Raw genomic sequence first — 18,277 nt, 5'->3', positions numbered from 1 at the left:
GAACATGGGTGTGGGAGATATTTGGGTGCACAGGGACACAGGACTGGCGTGTGGGGGCTGTTGGAGTGCACAGGGACAGGGGTGTGAGGGGATATTGGGGGGCACAAGGACAGGGGAACATTGTGTATTGGGGCTCACAGGGGCTGGAGTCCATGGGGACTGGGGACACTGGTGTTATTGAAGTGCACAGTTTATTGGGCTGCAGAGGGACCTGGGCCACATGGAGAAGGGGACACAGTCTCAAGTTGTGTCAGGGGAGGTTTAGACTCGAGGTGAGGAAGAAGTTCTTCACTGAGCGAGTCATTCGTCATTGGAATGGGCTGCCCAGGGAGGTGGTGGAGTCGCCGTCCCTGGAGGTGTTCAAGGGGAGATTGGACGTGGCGCTTGGTGCTATGATCTAGTTGTGAGGTCTGTTGGAACAGGTTGGACTTGATGATCCTTGGGGTCTCTTCCAACCTTAGTTACTGTGATACTGTGATACTGTGAGAAGAGTTTGTGCAGGATCCTGCTGCCCCTGAAGGTGCCCTGTGGGACAAAGTTTCTTGAGAAACACTCATTTACTTATTTTGGGGTAAAACAAAAAGATTTTTTGCACCTTAAGAGGCTTTAGCACATGAAAGGATGATGAGGCAAAGGCAATGGGTCAGCCCTGTGCTGACCTCAGGGTGTGAAAACTGGGGTGAAGCCTAGTGAAACCTGGCTCTTGATTCTTTCTTGGTACATGGATGGATTGAGCAGTACTAAATGGGCATAAAAGGACCTGGGGATGTTGGGCAACAACCAGCTGAAGATGAACCACTGTGGGCCTAGTTGGCCGAGAAGGCCACCAGCATCCTGGCTTGGATCAGCAAGAATGCAGCCAGCAGGACCGGGCCAGGGATTGTGCCCCTAGGCTGGGCGCTGCTGAGGCCACACCTCAAATCCTGGGGTCAGTTTTGAGCCCCTCACTCCAAGAAGGACATTGAGGGCCTGGAATGGGTCCAGAAAAGGGCAGCAAAGCTGGTGAAGGGTCTGGAGAACAGCTCTTGTGAGAAGCAGCTGAGGCATCTGGGATTGTGCACCCTGGAGAAAAGGAGGCTGTAGAGACCTGGGTCTCTGTAACTCCTTGAAGGAAGGCTGGAGCCGGATGGGGGTTGGTCTCTTCTCCCAAAGAACAAGTGATAGGACAAGAGGAAATGGCTTCACCTGCACTATGGGAGGTTTAGGTTGGACATGAGGAACAATTTATTCTTGGAAAGGGTTGTCAAAGATTGGACCAGGCTGCCCAGGGCAGTGGTGGAGCCCCCATCCCCAGGGGGCTTTCAAAGCTGTGTGGATGTGGTGCTGAGGGACACGGTTTAGTGGTGACCTGGCAGTGCTGAGTTAATGGTTGGACTTGATCATCTTAAAGGTCTCTTCCAACACAAACCATTCCCCAGTTTTATGCTGAACCAGGAGGAGAAAAGTCCAAACCACATTTGGTGGAACCAGCTCATTTAATCCAGGAACCCAATGAGCCATTTTGTTATCAGAACCCTGGGAAAACCCTTCAGCTCCTTGAAGGAGCCAGAGTCCCCAGAAACAGTTGTTTCACACCAAAAAAAGAGACAAAAAGTGAAAATGTCTGTTCCACCATACAAACCCTACTAAAAAAAAAAATGACAGCTCTAAAATGCTCCTTTCTCAGAATTTCAAACACATTCTTCCCCCTCCCCTTGCCCTTATAGAAAAAGTTTTTTGGCAACTTGATCCAAATCCAAATGTGGGGAGTTTTTTTTTGCCAAAAGGAGGGATTTCAGAAGCTCCAGTCATGCTGAAGCCATTTTGTCAGTCCCTGGCTCCCCCAAAAGAAGGAATTAATGGCCAAAAAAACCCAAACAGGTTTGATGGGAGTTAAAAAACAAATAGAAATCACTTGAAAAACAGAGATGGAGGTCAAGTTGTGATTGTGCTGGAGGCAGGTGGCGTTTTGGTGCTCCTCAGACCACCGAAGGGTGGTGGCAGCCCAAGAATGTGTTTTTAAAAAATGACAAAGAATAAAACTAGAATTAAAACTCCAAAGTGGTTTTCCTTTTCCTTCACACCTGCAGCACTGACCCCCAGCACAACTATTACAATAACCACAGATAAAAAAATAATGCTCTTCTTCTCAGAGATATATATAAAAATGAACTAATATGGATCCAATTTGTTTTGGTTTGGCTTTTCTGGTGCCTAGTTGGAACTTTGTGGGTCCTGAAGTTGGTCAGCTTGGTGTTTTCTTCCATGTGATGACTTGCTGGTGGCTGTGCACAACCTCAGGAGGTTGTTTTAGAACCCGAAGCAGTTGGGGTTTAGTCCTGAGAACAGTTATGGAAGAAAAACAGCTAAAAGGGCTTTTTTTGGCCCCCCAATCAGGATTCCTTCAGGTGAGGAGGTGGAAGGAGAAAACCTGTGTGCAGTAAATTAAGTGTTTTAAATAACATCATCACAAAACCCATGGGGGGATGACAAATGCCCCTCTCAGCCCACAAAGATGAGATGAAAAGATCTCATTTCAGGCTAAGTTCATGTTTAAGTCAGGAACTCAACAATGCTGCTTGGTTCTTCTGACCTGGAATCCCAGTGGTGGCGTTACTCTCCGAAGATCCACAGAACATTGACTCCTGATAGCCCAAGGTTGACACGTCTGCAAGAACCAGAAGTTGTCAAAATAAATCACAAAGCCTTGGTTGAAAACACTAAACCAAAACCCTCCCAGCTCCACCCTTTGAGATGTGAAGTGTCTCCAGGCAAGGCCTCCCTTGGTGCTCACCCCAGCATCCCAGATTCTTTGGTCTTGATGATGTACAGGAACATAAGCAGGGTGTGGAACATGTTGTTTCTGCCCTGAATTCAGAGAAAAAGAATGCAGAAATGACATCACTGAGGAGATACGTGCCCACAGAGAATGACATCATGAAATGCCTTCCTGAGGGGGGCTGTTGGCCTGAATGCTTTCCTTCTGTCAGCTAGGTAAACATCAGAGAAAGATCAAATGTGGGGTTTGGGTGGATTATCATCTCCAAATATTTCAAATTCTGGAGCTTTTTGGGAAGCAGAGATCAATATACAATAAGCATTTCACATGACCTGTAGACCAAGATGAGGTGTAAGTGGTCTGCTGCCATCCAGGCAGACCTGGCCAGGCTGGAGAGTTGGGGGAAAAGGAACCTGATGAAGTTCAACCAGGGCAAGTGTAGGGTCCTGTGTCTGGGGAGGAACAGCCCCCTGCACCAGTACAGCTGAGGGGTGACCTACTCAGAAACATCTCTGTGGAGAAGGACCTGGAAGTGCTGGTGGACAACAGGTTCACCATGAGCCAGCAATGTGCCCTCAGGGCGCCAAGAATGTCCTGGGGGGCATGGAGAAGGGTATGACCAGCAGGTTGAGAGGTTCTCCCCCTCTACTCTCCCCTAGGGAGACCACAGCTGGAGTTCTGGGTCCAGTTCTGGGCTCCCCAGTTCAAGAGAGACAGCGAACTACTGGAGCCTCCAGTGGAGGCTTCAAAGATGTTGAGGGCCCTGGAGCATCTTTGTGAGGAGGAAAGGCTGAGAGCTCTGGGGCTGTTGAGAGTGGAGAAGAGCAGCCAGAGAGGGGATCTGCTCAATGCTCAACAAGAGCTAAAAGGTGGGGGACAAGAGGACAGAGTCAGCCCTTTGTCAGTGGTGTCTAGTGATAGGACAAGGGGCAATGTGCAGAAACTGGAACCCAGGAGGTTCCATCTGAACATGAAGAGAAAGCTCTTTGCTGTGAGGGTGGTGGAGCCCTGGAGCAGGCTGCCCAGAGAAGTTGTGGAGTCTCCTTCTCTGAAGAGCTTCCAATGTCACCTGGCCATTGTGATCCCCAGCAACCTGCCGTGGGTGTCCCTGCTTCAGCATGAAGGTTGGACTGGATGATCTGCAGAGGTCCCTTCCCACCCCCACCATGCTGAAACTCTGTAATTTTGCTATTACTTAGCAGCAGACTACGTTCTTTGTTGTGGTCAAAGACCAAGCTAGAGCAGCCAAATCGCAGAACCACAGGGGGTTGGAAGGGATCTCTGAAGATCATCAAGTCCAATCTGTAAGTGCAAATAGTCAATAAAGGTAGCTGAGACTCCAAAAAACCCAACCCCAAAACCAGATCTGCCCATGATTTTCCTTCCAGGAGGAGAAGCCCACTGAGACCATCATACCTTGGGCAGGTTGTAGACGTGGCGCTGGTAGATCAGCTCATAGTGGGGTGGGTTGATGCTGCTCTGGTAGATGCAAAACACATTTTCATTTGAAGTGTCTGTGAATAAAAAGTTCAAACAGTGAGGAGTTGGAAGGAGCTGAGGTGATCTGAGAGGGGATGAGGAGGTCATCACCAGTACCTGGTTTATCAGGTGTCTGCAGGAAGTGCTGTGAAGTGAAGGTTTTGCCGTCGGGGTACTTGGGGTGAGGCGGCAGCCGGGAGTCGAGGTAGGTGCAGAACACATGCATGATGATCTGGACAGAGATACCAAACCTCCACTGAGTGTCCTCAAACACACAGCCACTCTCTGGCTCTCATCTCAGCAGCTGCTGACAGGTTTTGATAATTTCATTGATGGGTCTGCAATAGTTGTGAGGGTTTGGCCAAGAAATCAGATGAGAGCTTCAGAGACACTGCACCCAGACAGGACATTTCTCCTTTTTCCTCGTGAAAAGCAAACCAAAAATGCCCAAGTTGTGAAATAAAGGCTCAAAACAAGCAAGCAGCAAACATGCTTTATGTGTTTTAACCCTTCCTGGAGAGTTCTCAACGTTTTATGTGGGCAAAGTCACTAAATTATCTGTGGGCTTTGTGCTTATTAGAGATAACAGGGTCCGTTTCTGTAGAGGGAACAGTTTCTCCGGGCTGAACATGCAAAGGTTCATGAAATGTGGGAGATGCACCTTGGAAATCTCAGCTCTGTATTAGCTGTGATTAACAAAAACGTGGAGTTCTGTCTTTATTTCTTATTTGTAGTCAGTGCCTTGAGTAAGTTCAAGTCAAAACTTCATGACAACTGGTTAGTTTCATCTCTCCTATTGAAACTTCTTGCCTAGAATTCTTCTTTCCCAGAAATTCCCAGTTCTATCCTGTCCCAAACACCACCTCTCCTAGCTGGTTTTAACAGAAGACTGAATTCCAGGGTGGGCTGCTCTGCTTCATGATCTTCAAACCTTTCTGAGCTGCTCATGCTGCCACCTGCTTAGAAACCAAGAGCTGCTTCCTGACCAGACACTAACAAATATTTAATCATCTTGACAAGGAGAAAATCAAATCCTATTTCAAGACTGATTTTGTACAGCTTCAGCTTCCAGAATCCCATCCTATCTTGTGAAGTTCTGACACGTTGATCTCCTCATTTTTATTCTCCCAAGTAACAGAAAATCTATTTACAGTGCAAAAAAACCCAAAATATAAACTACCTCAACCCCATTTTTAATACAGATTTCAAAGGAACACTCACACCACACTCTTTATTCTGTGGTCTTCCTTTTAATTAGTTTCATTACCTCAGCTGAATTTTCAAGTCCCTGTCTAAACTGAGGTGCTGCTCCTGCTGACCTGTTTCTCCTGACCTGTCAGATTCCCTGGGAAGAATGGCTGACATCCCATCAGGCTGTGCTGCCATTCATTCCTCCATCAGAGTTGGAGGAACCTGATGAAGTTCAACCAGGGCAAGTGTAGAGTCCTGCATCTGGAAAGTAACAATCCCCTCCAGCAGTACAGGTAAGGGGTGAGGTGCTGGGAAGCAGCTCTGTAGAGAGGGACCTGGAAGTGCCAGTGGACAACAAGGTCACCATGAGCCAGCAATGCGCACTTGTGGCCAAGAAGGCCAAGGGTGTCCTGGGATGCATAAGAAGTATGGCCAGCAGGTTGAGAGCAGTTCTCCTCCCCCTCTGCTCTTCCCTGCTGAGGGAGTATTTTGTCCAGTTCTGGGCTCTCTAGTTTAAGAGAGACAAGGAACTACCGGAGAGTCCAGTGGAGGCTCCAAAGATGCTGAGGGGCCTGGAGCATCTCTGCGAGGAGGAAAGGTTGAGAAACCTGAGGCTTTTGAGCCTGGAGAAGAGCAGCCTGAGAGAGGATCTTCTCAAAGCTCAGCAAGAGGACAGAGTCAGATTCTTGTCAGTCGTGCCCACTGACAGGACAAGGGGCAACAATCACAAACTATCTCAGGAGGTTCCATGAGGAGATCTTTGCTTTGAACACTTACTGAGGAGTCAGTGGGCAAGTCAGTGTCCCATTTGCGGCCTTTGAAATCCCCTCCTCTGTTCCAGCGGAATGAGCTCATGCATCCTCCCTGAGAAAGCTCTGAAACAAGGATTTCTTCAGTTACTGGGGGTTGAAAGTGGTATTTTATGCTAATTGCTGGGGCTTCATGCATGTTTACGGTGTACAAAATCAAAAAGCTCATCTAATGAGACTCTTGTAAAGATAGTAACAAGGGGAGGTGAATTTACAGGTTGATTTTTATTTGTAGGTAATGAAGGGGTTAAACCCAATACTTTCCACCTTGAGCACGCAGGAGGAAAATGGGAAATGAGGCTTTAAAAACCATTCCCAAATTTACATCCAACACCCACATCATCCCATCCCTACATAACATTATGAAGAAACATCTCTCCTGTGTAAAAGCTGCTCTTGCCCCTGCTGTGACTCTGCAAACAGGTCCACCAAGGCAATGTCTGACACCATTGACCCCTGAGTGTGATGAAGGAAATGTCTGAAGGTCACAAGGGTGATAGCACCTACCTTTGATCCTCTCAACCAAGTACTCCTGGTTTGGTGTCAGATCCAAATACTGCACAAGAGCGTTCAGGGTTGGGATGAGTGGGGCTTTAACAAGCGCTGCCTGCTTCAGGCTGCTGATGCTGGCTTCTGCAACACAAGAGCCAGCCCAGGTCAGCTGTGGCCACCACTGAGCTCCACAGAGCCTCAGGACAAAGAGTTCTCCTTGTGTGAGGCACCATTTGGAGTCCTAGAAATACTGACCATGTGCTACCACCCCAAACACTAGGCTCTATTCCCATGGAGCAGTTGATTTCTTCTCTATATCAGCAAATGTGAAAGCTACAAGGAGTCAACATCCACTTTGAAGAGTAAAGGGAGAGTAATGAAGTGGGGATGAGGCCAGCATTGGAAAGGGGAAAAGTAAAAGGAAAAATAAAAAAGGCAGGAAAGAAGGGGGAAATGGAAAGAAGGGGAAAATGAAAGAAACAAAGGGAAGAAGAAACAAAGGAAAGAAGGAAAAAGGAAAGAAGAAAAAGGAAATAAGGGGAGGGGGAAGGGAAAAAGGAAAAAAAATGTTTGTGAGTTTTATAGAAGCCAGGTATCAGTGTGACTTCATCACTATTTCCAGATGTCTTATGCAGAACCTTTCCAGCAGGACCAGTACCAAAGACCCCACTGGAGTAGTGACAACAGTCCCAACTGACCCAAAACCCATCCAGTACTCAGCTATGGAGCTGCTGGCTCTCCACCTACCCCACCAGGCACCCCAAAGCCTCTCCCTTCTCCCACCTCCAATCTGCAGCTCTGGACAGCCCATTCTTCTTAGCTGGGTGCTCACAGACTCGATCTCTTGGACAAGAGGCACCAGAATAGTCTCATTAATCCACTAGGAAAAAAAAAGATGAAAATTCAGCTCAGAAGCAACAAAAATGTCTCAACACCCCTGCAACCCTTAATTTACATCCCACTAATCATCACCCCATCGATCACAAAGAAGCCTGACAACAGAAACAATGAGGTCAACCAAGGAGGAAAGGCATTAAATGACCCTTTACTACCTTCTAAAAGGCCACAAAATTTGCTGTGGAGGAGTCAGGACAAGACCTCAGGTGAAGATCAGGGTGAGGATGGTGGCATTGTGAAGCAGAATCATCCAGAACCATCAAACCATAAAGAGAATTCATCCCTCCCACAATCGTTTCAAGAAATCAAGGAGCTATCTGATAAGGAGTGGGATTTGACATGGGATTTGGGGACTGAAGCAAAATGGTTCTGGATTGAGGAAGAGAAGCTCAGGAATTTGGGGTGGATCTTGTGATAATCTTTGGTTTTCAGTAATCTCATTACTTACTATAACCCAAAAACACAAGGAGAACAACACACTTGATAGATGGCATGAGGAAAGGAGAATTCAGAGCTATCTGAACTAACTATGGACAATTAAGTCCCCTCTGTGGGGGCAGTTCCTACTGATAAGATCAAGGTTTTGCTTTTTGGTCTTTATTAGCTCCTCAAGACTGTGAGAAGAAAAAAGTCATCCTTTGGATTGGAATTGTCCATGCCTGGAGCCCAAGAGAATGAGTTAGAAATGCTGCAGAGACATCAGTTGAATGCTCTGAGTTAGTGTGAGGAAAACCAAATCATGTCACATTTGAGGTCACAGAATTGTTTTGGTTGGAAAAGACCTTTAAGATCATCAAGTCCAACCCTGAACCCAGCACTGCCAGGTCATCACTAAACCTCAGCACCACATCTACATGACTTTGAAACTCCTCCAGAGGTGGAGACTCCACCAATGCCCTGGGCAACCTGGGCCATGGCTTGAAAACCCTTTGGAGGAAGAAATTGTTCCTCATGTCCAACCCAAAACTTTCCCTGGTGCAACTTGAGGCCATTTCCTCTTGTCCTGTTACATGGGAGAAGAACTCCCCTTAGACTCCTTTTCTCCAGCCTCAGGACCACCAGTTCTCTCAGCCAATCCCCACAAGGCTTTTGCTCTAGACCCTTCACCAACTTTGTTGCCCTTCTGTGGACGCACTGCAGCACCTCAAGGTCCTTCTTGGAGTGAGGGACCCAAAACTGAACCCAGGATTCAAGGTGTGGCCTCACCAGTGCCCAGTCGAGGCATGATCCCCGCCCTGCTCCTGCTGCCCACACTCTTGCTGATCCAAGCCAAGATGATGGTGGCCTCTTGGGCACATGCTGGCTTATCTTCAGCCACTGCTGCCCAGCACCCCCAGGTCCTTTTCCACCAGGCAGTTTCCAGCCACTCTACCCTCCAAGCCTGGAGCATTCATGGGGTTGTTGTGACCCAAGTGCAGGACACAGGACTTGGCCTTGTTGAAGCTCATCCCATTGGCCTCAGCCTATTGGTGCAGCCTGGGCAGATCCTTCTGCAGAGCCTCCCTACCCTCTAGCAGATCAATGCTCCCACCCAACTTGGTGTCATCTGCAAAGTGATTGAAAGTGCCCTGAGATGTTTTTTGTCATTCCAAGGTGGATGACCTTCACAATTCTCAAGTTTACAGAATAGAAAACACTGAGGTCAGGTGCAAAAGACATCTCAGCACCCCACTCTCACATGCTGTGTTTTCATGTCCTCATGCACATAGGAAACGTTGAGATCCAACCTGCTGTGCTTGTTCTCAAAATCCAGACAGCCCTCTGAGATAGGACTTTGAGGGGAGACCTCATTGCTTTCTACAGCTCTCTGAAAGGACATTGCAATGAGGTGGAGGTTGGTCTCTTCTCCCTAGCATCAGGTGATAGAACGAGGGGAAATGGCTCAAGCTGTGCCAGGGGAGGTTTAGATTGGATATTAGGAAAAACTTCTTTCCTGCAAGAGTGGTCAGGGAGGTAGTGGAGTCACCACACCTGGAGGTGTTCAAGAAACATGTGAACATGTGAGACATGGTTTAATAGCCATGGTGGGCTTAAGTTGATGGTTGGACTTGATCATCTCAGAGGTCTTTCCCAACTGAAACAATTCCACGATTCTATGACTTACATTTCTGAACTTGGCAGTCCAAGAATCCATGTGGTCAAGGAGCTGTCGGTTCATTGTCACCCGTGCCCACACCTAGAGAAAGGTTTATTAAACATATATAAGAACTTCAGAGAATATCATGAGTTTTTAGGGTCTGGGACAACTTCTGCTACAGCACATAATTCAAATCACATTTTTCTCAGCTCAAATACAAACTCCTGTATGAAGCTGAACATTTTAGAGGCCTGTTCCTCCATCTGGACCACCTTCCTCCTGGATATACCTCTTCTGCAGCCTGTTTTGAGCTCAGATCAGCTTCATCCTTGTGAGCTGAGGGAGCCTGGGACCTGCAAGCCAGTTGATACTGGAACTTTCTCAACATCTGTGCGTGGTCTGCCATGGAACGGCTGTAGTTCCAAAAAGTCGGGCTGGTGGAAGGAGAGCTGGAATCTGAACTTCCTGAAATGATTAAACAAGGATAATTATTGCCAAGGATTCTACAAGCAGCAGCAGAGGCAAGAGGTCAGTGTATTGAGGCTCTGACAAGGGACATGGACAACAACTGCCAAGAGTATGTCCAGTCAGTCCTCACAAACACTGATATCTCATCCCTTATCTTGATTGTCCACACCCAGGACAAAAACTGCCTGTGGGTAATTGACCCTCTTTATCTGAAGTGTCTTCTCCACAAGGTGATAAAGCCTCTTTATCATGGTCCACTACAGCCAATAAACCCTCTACAGACAATCTATCTGCACACATTTCATGGTATCCCATCCAAAGGAAAACTCCAGGGGAAAATTTTCTGAAGCTCTTAAGCCCTGGAGACGTGTAGGAATGATGGTGTCCTACCCCACGGCCTAGGGCTCCATGAAAGACATTTGCTACCTTTATCATAGAATCAATGAGGTTGGAAAAGACCTTTAAGATCATCAAGTGCAATCATTAACCCAGCACGGCCAGGTCACCACTAAACCACATCCATCAGCACTACATGTAGAGGGATGCGAGTCCACCACTGCCCTGGGCAGCCTGAGTCAGGCCTTGGCAACACTATTGGGGAAGAAATTGTTCCTAATGCCCCCTAAACCTCCCCTGGTGCAACCTGAGACCATTTCCTCTTGTCCTGTCACTTGTTCCTTGGGAAAAGAGATCAACCCCCCATCTGATTACAACCTCCTTTCAGGCTGTTGTAGAGAGACAGAAGGTCTCCCCTCACCCTTCTTTTCTCCAGGCTGGCATGGGGAGATCAATCAAAGCCTAACAATCAATAGGCATTCAAGCAGGGATTGCCTTTATTAATGGTGCTGGGTGCGAAGGGATAGCCCTCCCAGATTGCATAACCAAAGATGGTCTCCACATACTTTACACACACAATACATATTCAGTACATTTCTGGGAAATTGTTTATATATGCATGGAATCATGTACACAGATAAAGTCCTTTTACTTCTCAGTTGATGTTCTGGATGACTTCTCAGTGTGTGAATCTTTGTCATAGCTTTAGCCCCCCTCAAAGCTTTAGCCATTGCTCTGCAGCTGTGTCTTCTTCACTCTAGCCAGCTCAAGACCTCACCATTATTTATGTCCAGAAGTCTAGAGGCTAATCTCTCTCAACTACTGGGAAGGTTTCTAACTGTAAGAAGAAAAATTAGTAACTCTCCTTGCCTCAAGGCTGAACAACCCCATTTGCCTTAGCTGCTCCTCACAAGTTCTCCAAATCTTTCTCTTTGTTCTTCACACCCTTCACCAGCTTTGTTGCCCTTCTTTGGACCTGCTCCAGCCCCTCAATGTCCTTCTTGGAGTGAGGGTCCCAAAAGTGAACCCAGGTTTCAAGGTGTGGCCTCACCAGTGCCCAGTTGAGGGACACGATCCCTGCCCTGCTCCTGCTGGCCACACTATGCCGATCCAAGCCAGGAAGCCAGGCACACACTGGCTCATCTTTAGCTGCTGTAGACCAACACCCCCAGGTCCTTTTCATCTGGGCAATTTCCACCCACCCTTACCAAGGTCACAGGCGATCACCACAATCAAGGTAGATCTTTACCAGTACTAGACTGGAATCCTTCTCAACTATCATCCAAAAAGCCAATCAGGAACAAAACCATTGGCAGGCATTTCCCATCAAGCTGATGTGTTTCTTTACCTAGCTGTACTCTCTGCTGCTTCTCCTCTTCGTTCCGAAGGAAGGTGTCCAGTAACTTCAGGTCTGTCATGTAATCCTCTTTCCCAGTAGGAGAGGTGTACAGAACAGGTGAGGAGCGGTAGCGAGACCTTATCCCACTGCTCTCCACTGGTCCGATACTGGTGGGGTATGGGGATCCACCAGGAGAGGGGCTGAAGCTGGGAACCTTGGATGTACAAAAATAAATAGAAATAGGGTCATTTCTGCCCTGCTTTGTAGGGAGAAAGGAGAAATGATGATACAACAAACTTACATCTGATTTACAAAACCCACACCACGCTGCCTGCTGCTCCCCTTTGATGGCATCTGGCACAACATAAGGACCAAACGACTCTGGGAGCTGTCCTGGTCATTACCTTATTGTAGCTGCTGTTTGGTGAATAGGTGACAGTGCTGCCATAAGAAGGGCTGTTGGACAGGGCTTGTAGTTGAGGGCTATAGCCTGTGATACAACCAGTAGTAAACTTTGGACTGGCACTGGGGGAGCGGGATGGGCTGTAGCTCAGCACACTCTGACCCTGGATTGGAGGAGAAGGAGTTGAAGATGGGACTTTCTTGGCTGTCAGCTCACGTGGAGGAGTTGTCTGTATGGCTGGAAGAAGGAAAAGCAGAATCAGCATTGAGGAAGTAGCCATAAACTGTCCTCCCTGCTTTAAACACACAACACATACACACAAGGCTCATGTCAGGCAAGATGCTGGAAGGGACACTGGAAAAATCTGGCCCCTACAGAATGTCAGCATGGTGGGAACTGGAAAGGACCTCTGGATATCATCCAGTCCAACCCCACAGCCGGGTGCCCAGGATCACAATGTCCAGGTGGGGTTGGAATCTCATGAGAGAAGAATACTCCACAACCTCTCTGGGCAGGCTGCTCCAGGGCTCCACCATCCTCACAGAAAAGAAATTTCTCCTGATGGTTGCTTGAATACCAAGAAAAGGGAGCAGTGAAGAAGACTGAGAGAAACCATTAATGCAATGAAGCTTCCACATGTTTACACATTTGTTGACCACCACCAGGGGTGGGGACTCCAGCACCTCCCTGGGCAGCCTGTTCCAATGCCTGACCATTCTTGCAGGAAATAGTTTTTATAATCTCCAATCTAAACCTCTCCTCCTATCACCTGATAGGAGAAGAGACCAACCCCCACCTCACTGCAACCTCCTTTCAGGGAGTTGGAGACAGCCAGAAGGTCTCCCCTCATCCTCTTCTCCAGGCTGAACAGCCCCAGGTCCCTCAGATGCTCCTCACTACACCCTGTTATCCAGACCCTTCGCCAGTTTGTTGCCCTTCTCTGGACACACTCCAGCACCTCAGTGTCCTTCCTGCAGTGAGGGACCTAAAACTGAACCCAGGATTTGAGGTGTACCCTCACCAGGAGAACAATCTCTGCCCTGGTCCTGCTGGCCACATTATTGCTGATCCAAACCAGGATGCTGGTAGCCTTCTTGGCCACCTGGGCACACTGTCTCATCTTCAGCTGCTGTTCATCAACACCCCCAAGTCCTTTTCCACCGGGCAGTTTCCAGCCACCCTGCCCTCCTCCTGGAACATTCATGGGGTGGAGGTTAAAAGTTCCTTGTCCAACCTCAGAGCATCTAAGTCCCTCACTATTTCTCAGCAGCCTCTGGCCTGCCCCTTCTCACCGTGCCCTTCCAGTTGTCCCCACAAACGCTCATCCAACCACCACTCGATGCAGTGAATTTTAATGTGCTGCAGGTAATTCAGATTCCTGCTCATGTCAGATGAGGTAATTCAGAACTCACTTCACTAAAAAGAATTAAAAACAAGAGAGAGACTCCTTACACTCACCTGCATTCCGTAACCCCAGCAGGGTCTGCTGGCCAGGACTCATGACCAAGCTGGTTGGTGCCACTGTGTATTTGAAGTACATCCAGAAATCAAACAAGGCATTGAGACTGAACACAACTGCAAGGGCAAGTTCTAGAAGAAACAGAAAATGCTTTATCACAGCTGAAAGATGGGGAAGAGAATCAGAGCATGGTTTGACTGGGAAGGGACCTTTAAAGGTCATCTAGTCCAATCCCCCTGCAGTCAGCAGGGACGTCAACAACTACAGGAGGTTGCTCAAGAGCCTCCTCCAACCTGATCTGGAAGCCCCAGGGATGGGGCTTCTACCAGCTCCCTGGGCAACCTGGGACAGGGTCTCACCACCCTCACAGTGAAGAACATCTTCCTTCTCTCTTTTAGTTTCAACCCATCACCCCTTGCCCTGTCACAACAAGCCATTCTAGCATGTCTGTTCCCAGCTTTCTTCTCATCCTCTTAAATCCTTAAAGGCCACCAGAATGTCTCCCTGGAGCTTTCTCTTCTCTAGGCTGAAAAGATCCAATTTGTGCAGCCTGTCCCCATAGTGGAAATGCTCTAGCCCTCCCATTATCTTTGTGGCCCTCCTCTGGACCTGCTCCAACAGTTCACTGTCCTTCTTGTGTTGGAGGCACCAGAACTGGACACAGTACTCCAGGTGGGTTCTCAACTGGGGCTATTTAGCCTCGAGAAGAGAAGACCAAGATAAATATCTGAATGGCAGGAGGCATGAAGGGGAGTCTCTTTTCAGTGGTGTCCTGTGATAGAACAAGGAGCAATGGACACCAACTGGAACACAGGAGGTTCCACCTCAGCATAAGGAAAAACTTCTTTACTGTAACAGTGATCGAGCCCTGGAGCAGGCTGCCCAGAGAGGTTGTGGAGTATCCTCCAGTGACTTTCAAGACCTTTCTGGATGCCTTCCTGTGTGACCTGTCCTAGGTGACTCTGCTTTGGCAGAGGGGTTTCACTCAACAATCTTCAGAAATCCCTCCCAACCCCTACCCCTATGATTCTATGATTCAGGAGAGCAGGAGGGGAGAAAATGATTCAGTGAAGCTATGAAAAGCTGCATCAACTCACCAATATACCAGACCAGCCAGTAAGTGATGTTGTAATAGGAGCCCAGAAGCTTCCCAGTCCTGAAAAGAGAAACGAGGAGTTAAAATTTATCACCAGTTCAGTGCCAGGAAATATTTTAGTGATGTCCAAAGTAGATGCTTTGGGTTTTTGAAGCAGATGTAGCAAGGAACATACATTTCAGTGTATATCATGCCTGCAATTGAGACATTAAGGAGTGCCCAGGCCAAGATCACCTTCCGGGCTTCAGTCTCCTTCCTCATCTTGATGGTCCTGTCGATGAGGGAAGTTGTTGGACTCTGTTCTGATGTCATTATCTGGAACCACAGAGAAAAGACAAAAATCTGTCAATTTATACAGTAAAATTCTCAGTCAGCACAAGATGAAAGAAGAACATCCCTCAGGTGAGAGAGAAGCTCCTGAGGAAGGAAAGGGCAACTGTAGGGTCCTGCACATGGTGAGGAACAACCCCCTGCAGCAGTACAGGTGAGGGGTGACTTCCTGGGAAGCAACTCTGTGGGGGACAACAGGTTTGCTATGAGACACCAGCATGAACTTGTGGCCAAGATGGCCAATGGTGCCCTGAGGGGCACAAAGAAGAGTGGCCAGCAGGTTGAGAGGTTCTCCTGCTCCTCTGCCCTCGCCAAACGAGGCCACAGATGGAGTCCTGGGCCCAGTTCTGGGCTTACCAGTTCAAGAGAGGCAGGGAACTACTTGCAAGAGTCCAATGGAGGCTCCAAAGATGCTGAGGGGCCTGGAGCATCTCTGTGAGGAAGAAAGGCTGAGAGCCCTGGGACTGCTGAGCCTGGAGAAGAGCAGCCTGAGAGGGGATCTGATCAATGCTCAGCAAGAGCTAAAGGGTGAGGGGCGAGAAGATGGAGCCAGACTCTAATCAGTTGTGTCCAGCAAGAGAAGAAGGGGCAACAGGCACAAACTGGAACCCAAGAGGTTCCATGAGGAAAATCTTGATTTTGAGAGTGGTGGATGAGCCTTGCAGAGTCTCCTTCTCTGGAGAGACTCCAACCCCACCTAAACATTGCAGCCCTAGTCAACCTGCTGTGGATAACCCTGCTTTAGCATGGAGGTTGGACAAGATGACTTCCAGAGGCCCCTTCCAGCCCCCACCATGATGGGATTCTGGATGATTCAGTCATTTTCACACAGGGCCACCTCCTGTGGGTTTACTACATTCAGTAACACCTTATGTAAAAGAAATAACCCTGGTGAGTTTTTATGCTTATCTTATCTGTAAAATATGCTATCATTCCTTCCTGCTACCCACTTCAGACCTTGTCACATAATTCCTTACTAGATGGGGACAGAAATAATTTGGGGTTTGGTAATAAATAGTTCAACTACACTACTGCCTAAAAAAAAGAAAAAGGAGAAAACAATAAAATGCAACTCCCAAATAACATTACCAGCAGGATTCCTGGAAGAATTATACAAGAACAAGCTGCCTGGTCATTTTTGGAAAGGGTTTTCATCCACTTTGCACCCCAGGTCTTCCCTTCCCACACTGACAAATGTAACAGCCCTAAACAGACCTCTTCAACCCCATCCTCACATTCCCAACCTCTCTCCCTTAACCATGTCCTCCTGCAGCAACAGTTTTATTGTTAGGACACAAATCAAAGCAAGATTTGGTCCTGTTCTTGTTACTTAGGAGGGTTGGATGCCTGCTTTTCACTTCCAGATTCTAATCAGTCTTCTTGTATGCCCTGCTCTCTTCTAAGGCACGGTGAAATGAGAGAAGGCATCTTACAGCCCTTGAGATCGGATTCTCTACATCTGGTGAGACCCCACCTGGAGTACTGCATCCAGTTCTGGAGCCCCTATTACAAGAGGGATATGGACATGCTGGAGCACGTCCAGAGAAGGGCCACGAGGATGATCAGAGGGCTGGAGCACCTCTCCTGTGAGGACAGACTGAAGGAGTTGGGGCTGTTCAGTCTGGAGATGAGAAGGCTCCGAGGTGACCTAATTGTGGCCTTCCAGTATCTGAAGGGGGCTACAAGAAGGCTGGGGAGGGACTTCTCAGGATATCAGGTAGTGATAGGACTAGGGAGAATGGAATAAAGCTGGAGGTGGGGAGATTCAGGCTGGATGTGAGGAGGAAGTTCTTCACCATGAGAGTGGTGAAGCCCTGGAATGGGTTGTCCAGGAAGGTGGTTGAGGCCCTGTCCCTGGAGGTGTTTAAGACCAGGCTGGATGAGGCTCTGGCCTCATCTAGTGTGGGGTGTCCCTGCCCATGGCAAGGGGGGTGGAACTAAATGATCCTTGTGGTCCCTTCCAACCCTGACTGATACTATGATCTCCCCTTGCCCCAAACCCCTCATTTCCCCCTTGCATGACTGGAACCCCATATAGCCCCAGCTCCATTTAGCCCATGACCCCACAGCACCCTCCTCCCAGATCTGTCACAATGAAAGAACCCCCACAGCTTCTTCTGCAGCATACACAGGGACCCTCAGAGCTCCTCCCACACAGACCCCACTGGCACATGCAAGTAGCCATCACATCTCCCCTCAACCAGCACCTCCATGGCACCTCAGGGGTGCCTCTACAGCTCCCCCAACCCAGACCACACTGTCGGAGAAGCTGCCTCGCCACTCCCCCCATCCACACCTCGTGTTACACACAGGCACCCTACAGCTCACACTGCCCTGACACACAAAAGAGGCCCAACATTTCCCCCATCTTGACCCATGCGACGTGGTGGTGGCCCCACATCTCCCCCTGGTCCCGACCCATCACATAGCTGTGGCCCCACTTCTCCCCCTGTCCCGATCCACCACACAGAAGTGGCCCCGTATCTCTCTCCCGTCATGACCCGTTGCACACGGCTGGCCCCAGATCTTCCCCCGTCCTGATTTGCCCCACATCTCCTTCCTGCCCTGACCCATCACACAGAGGTGGCCCCACATCTTCCCAGTCCTAACCCACCAGAGGCAGTCCCACAGATCCACCCGCCCACAGCCCTGTCACACAGGGCTGGCCTCACGCCTCCCAGGAGCCTCCCCTCCCAGCCTTTCCATGCAGACCCGAGGAGCCCAGGCGGCGCAGGGGGACCCACCACAGTACGTTCCGCAGGGCTGAGGGCCGGTGGAGGTGCAGGGACACCCAATTCCCCTCAGGAAGGGCCGGGGAAGCTGCTTTACCCTCACCCAGCGCGGCGGCACCGGCCGCTCCTCACGGGCCACGCGCTCGGCGCCTGCGCGAGCGCCGCGACGTCACCGCCCGCGCCGCCACTTCCTGCAGGACGCTGGCAGCGCGAGCGAGCGTTGCGCCGGGGGGGCGGCGCGCGCCGGGCTTGGGCGGGAATCAGAGGCTCGCGGGAGGGTTTGAGGGGGAAGGGACTCTGCGAGGTCGTCATGTCCGACCCCCTGCAGGCAGCAGGGACACCTCCAATTGGATCAGCTGTCTGACCTGGAGTATCTCCATTCACGGGGCCTCCGCCACATCTCTGGGCAAC

General features: G+C 49.2%; 1 protein-coding gene across 2 annotated transcripts; it reads right to left on the bottom strand.

Annotated features, from left to right (window-relative positions):
• Positions 1-1,861: 1,861 nt before the first annotated feature.
• Positions 1,862-18,004, bottom strand: TMEM209 (transmembrane protein 209). 2 transcript variants are annotated; one of them, XM_054178510.1, is made up of 16 exons: positions 17,879-18,004; positions 14,980-15,119; positions 14,806-14,864; positions 13,708-13,839; positions 12,251-12,486; positions 11,856-12,060; positions 9,993-10,168; positions 9,731-9,802; positions 7,513-7,609; positions 6,745-6,870; positions 6,206-6,303; positions 4,355-4,469; positions 4,175-4,272; positions 2,774-2,847; positions 2,573-2,647; positions 1,862-2,410 (listed from the first exon to the last, which is right to left on the bottom strand). In XM_054178510.1, exons 2-15 carry the CDS (start codon positions 15,114-15,116, stop codon positions 2,593-2,595), a joined length of 1,680 nt encoding a protein of 559 aa, XP_054034485.1. In that variant the 5' UTR covers positions 15,117-15,119; positions 17,879-18,004; the 3' UTR covers positions 1,862-2,410; positions 2,573-2,592. The 2 variants fall into 2 exon arrangements, with proteins under 2 accessions (XP_054034485.1, XP_054034484.1); XM_054178509.1 differs by having other exon boundaries at positions 1,862-2,647.
• Positions 18,005-18,277: the final 273 nt, after the last annotated feature.

Source organism: Dryobates pubescens, chromosome Z (assembly GCF_014839835.1).
Source record: "Dryobates pubescens isolate bDryPub1 chromosome Z, bDryPub1.pri, whole genome shotgun sequence".
In the NCBI taxonomy this organism is placed as follows: domain Eukaryota; kingdom Metazoa; phylum Chordata; class Aves; order Piciformes; family Picidae; genus Dryobates; species Dryobates pubescens.
This window is presented reverse-complemented; position numbering and strand designations above follow the sequence as displayed.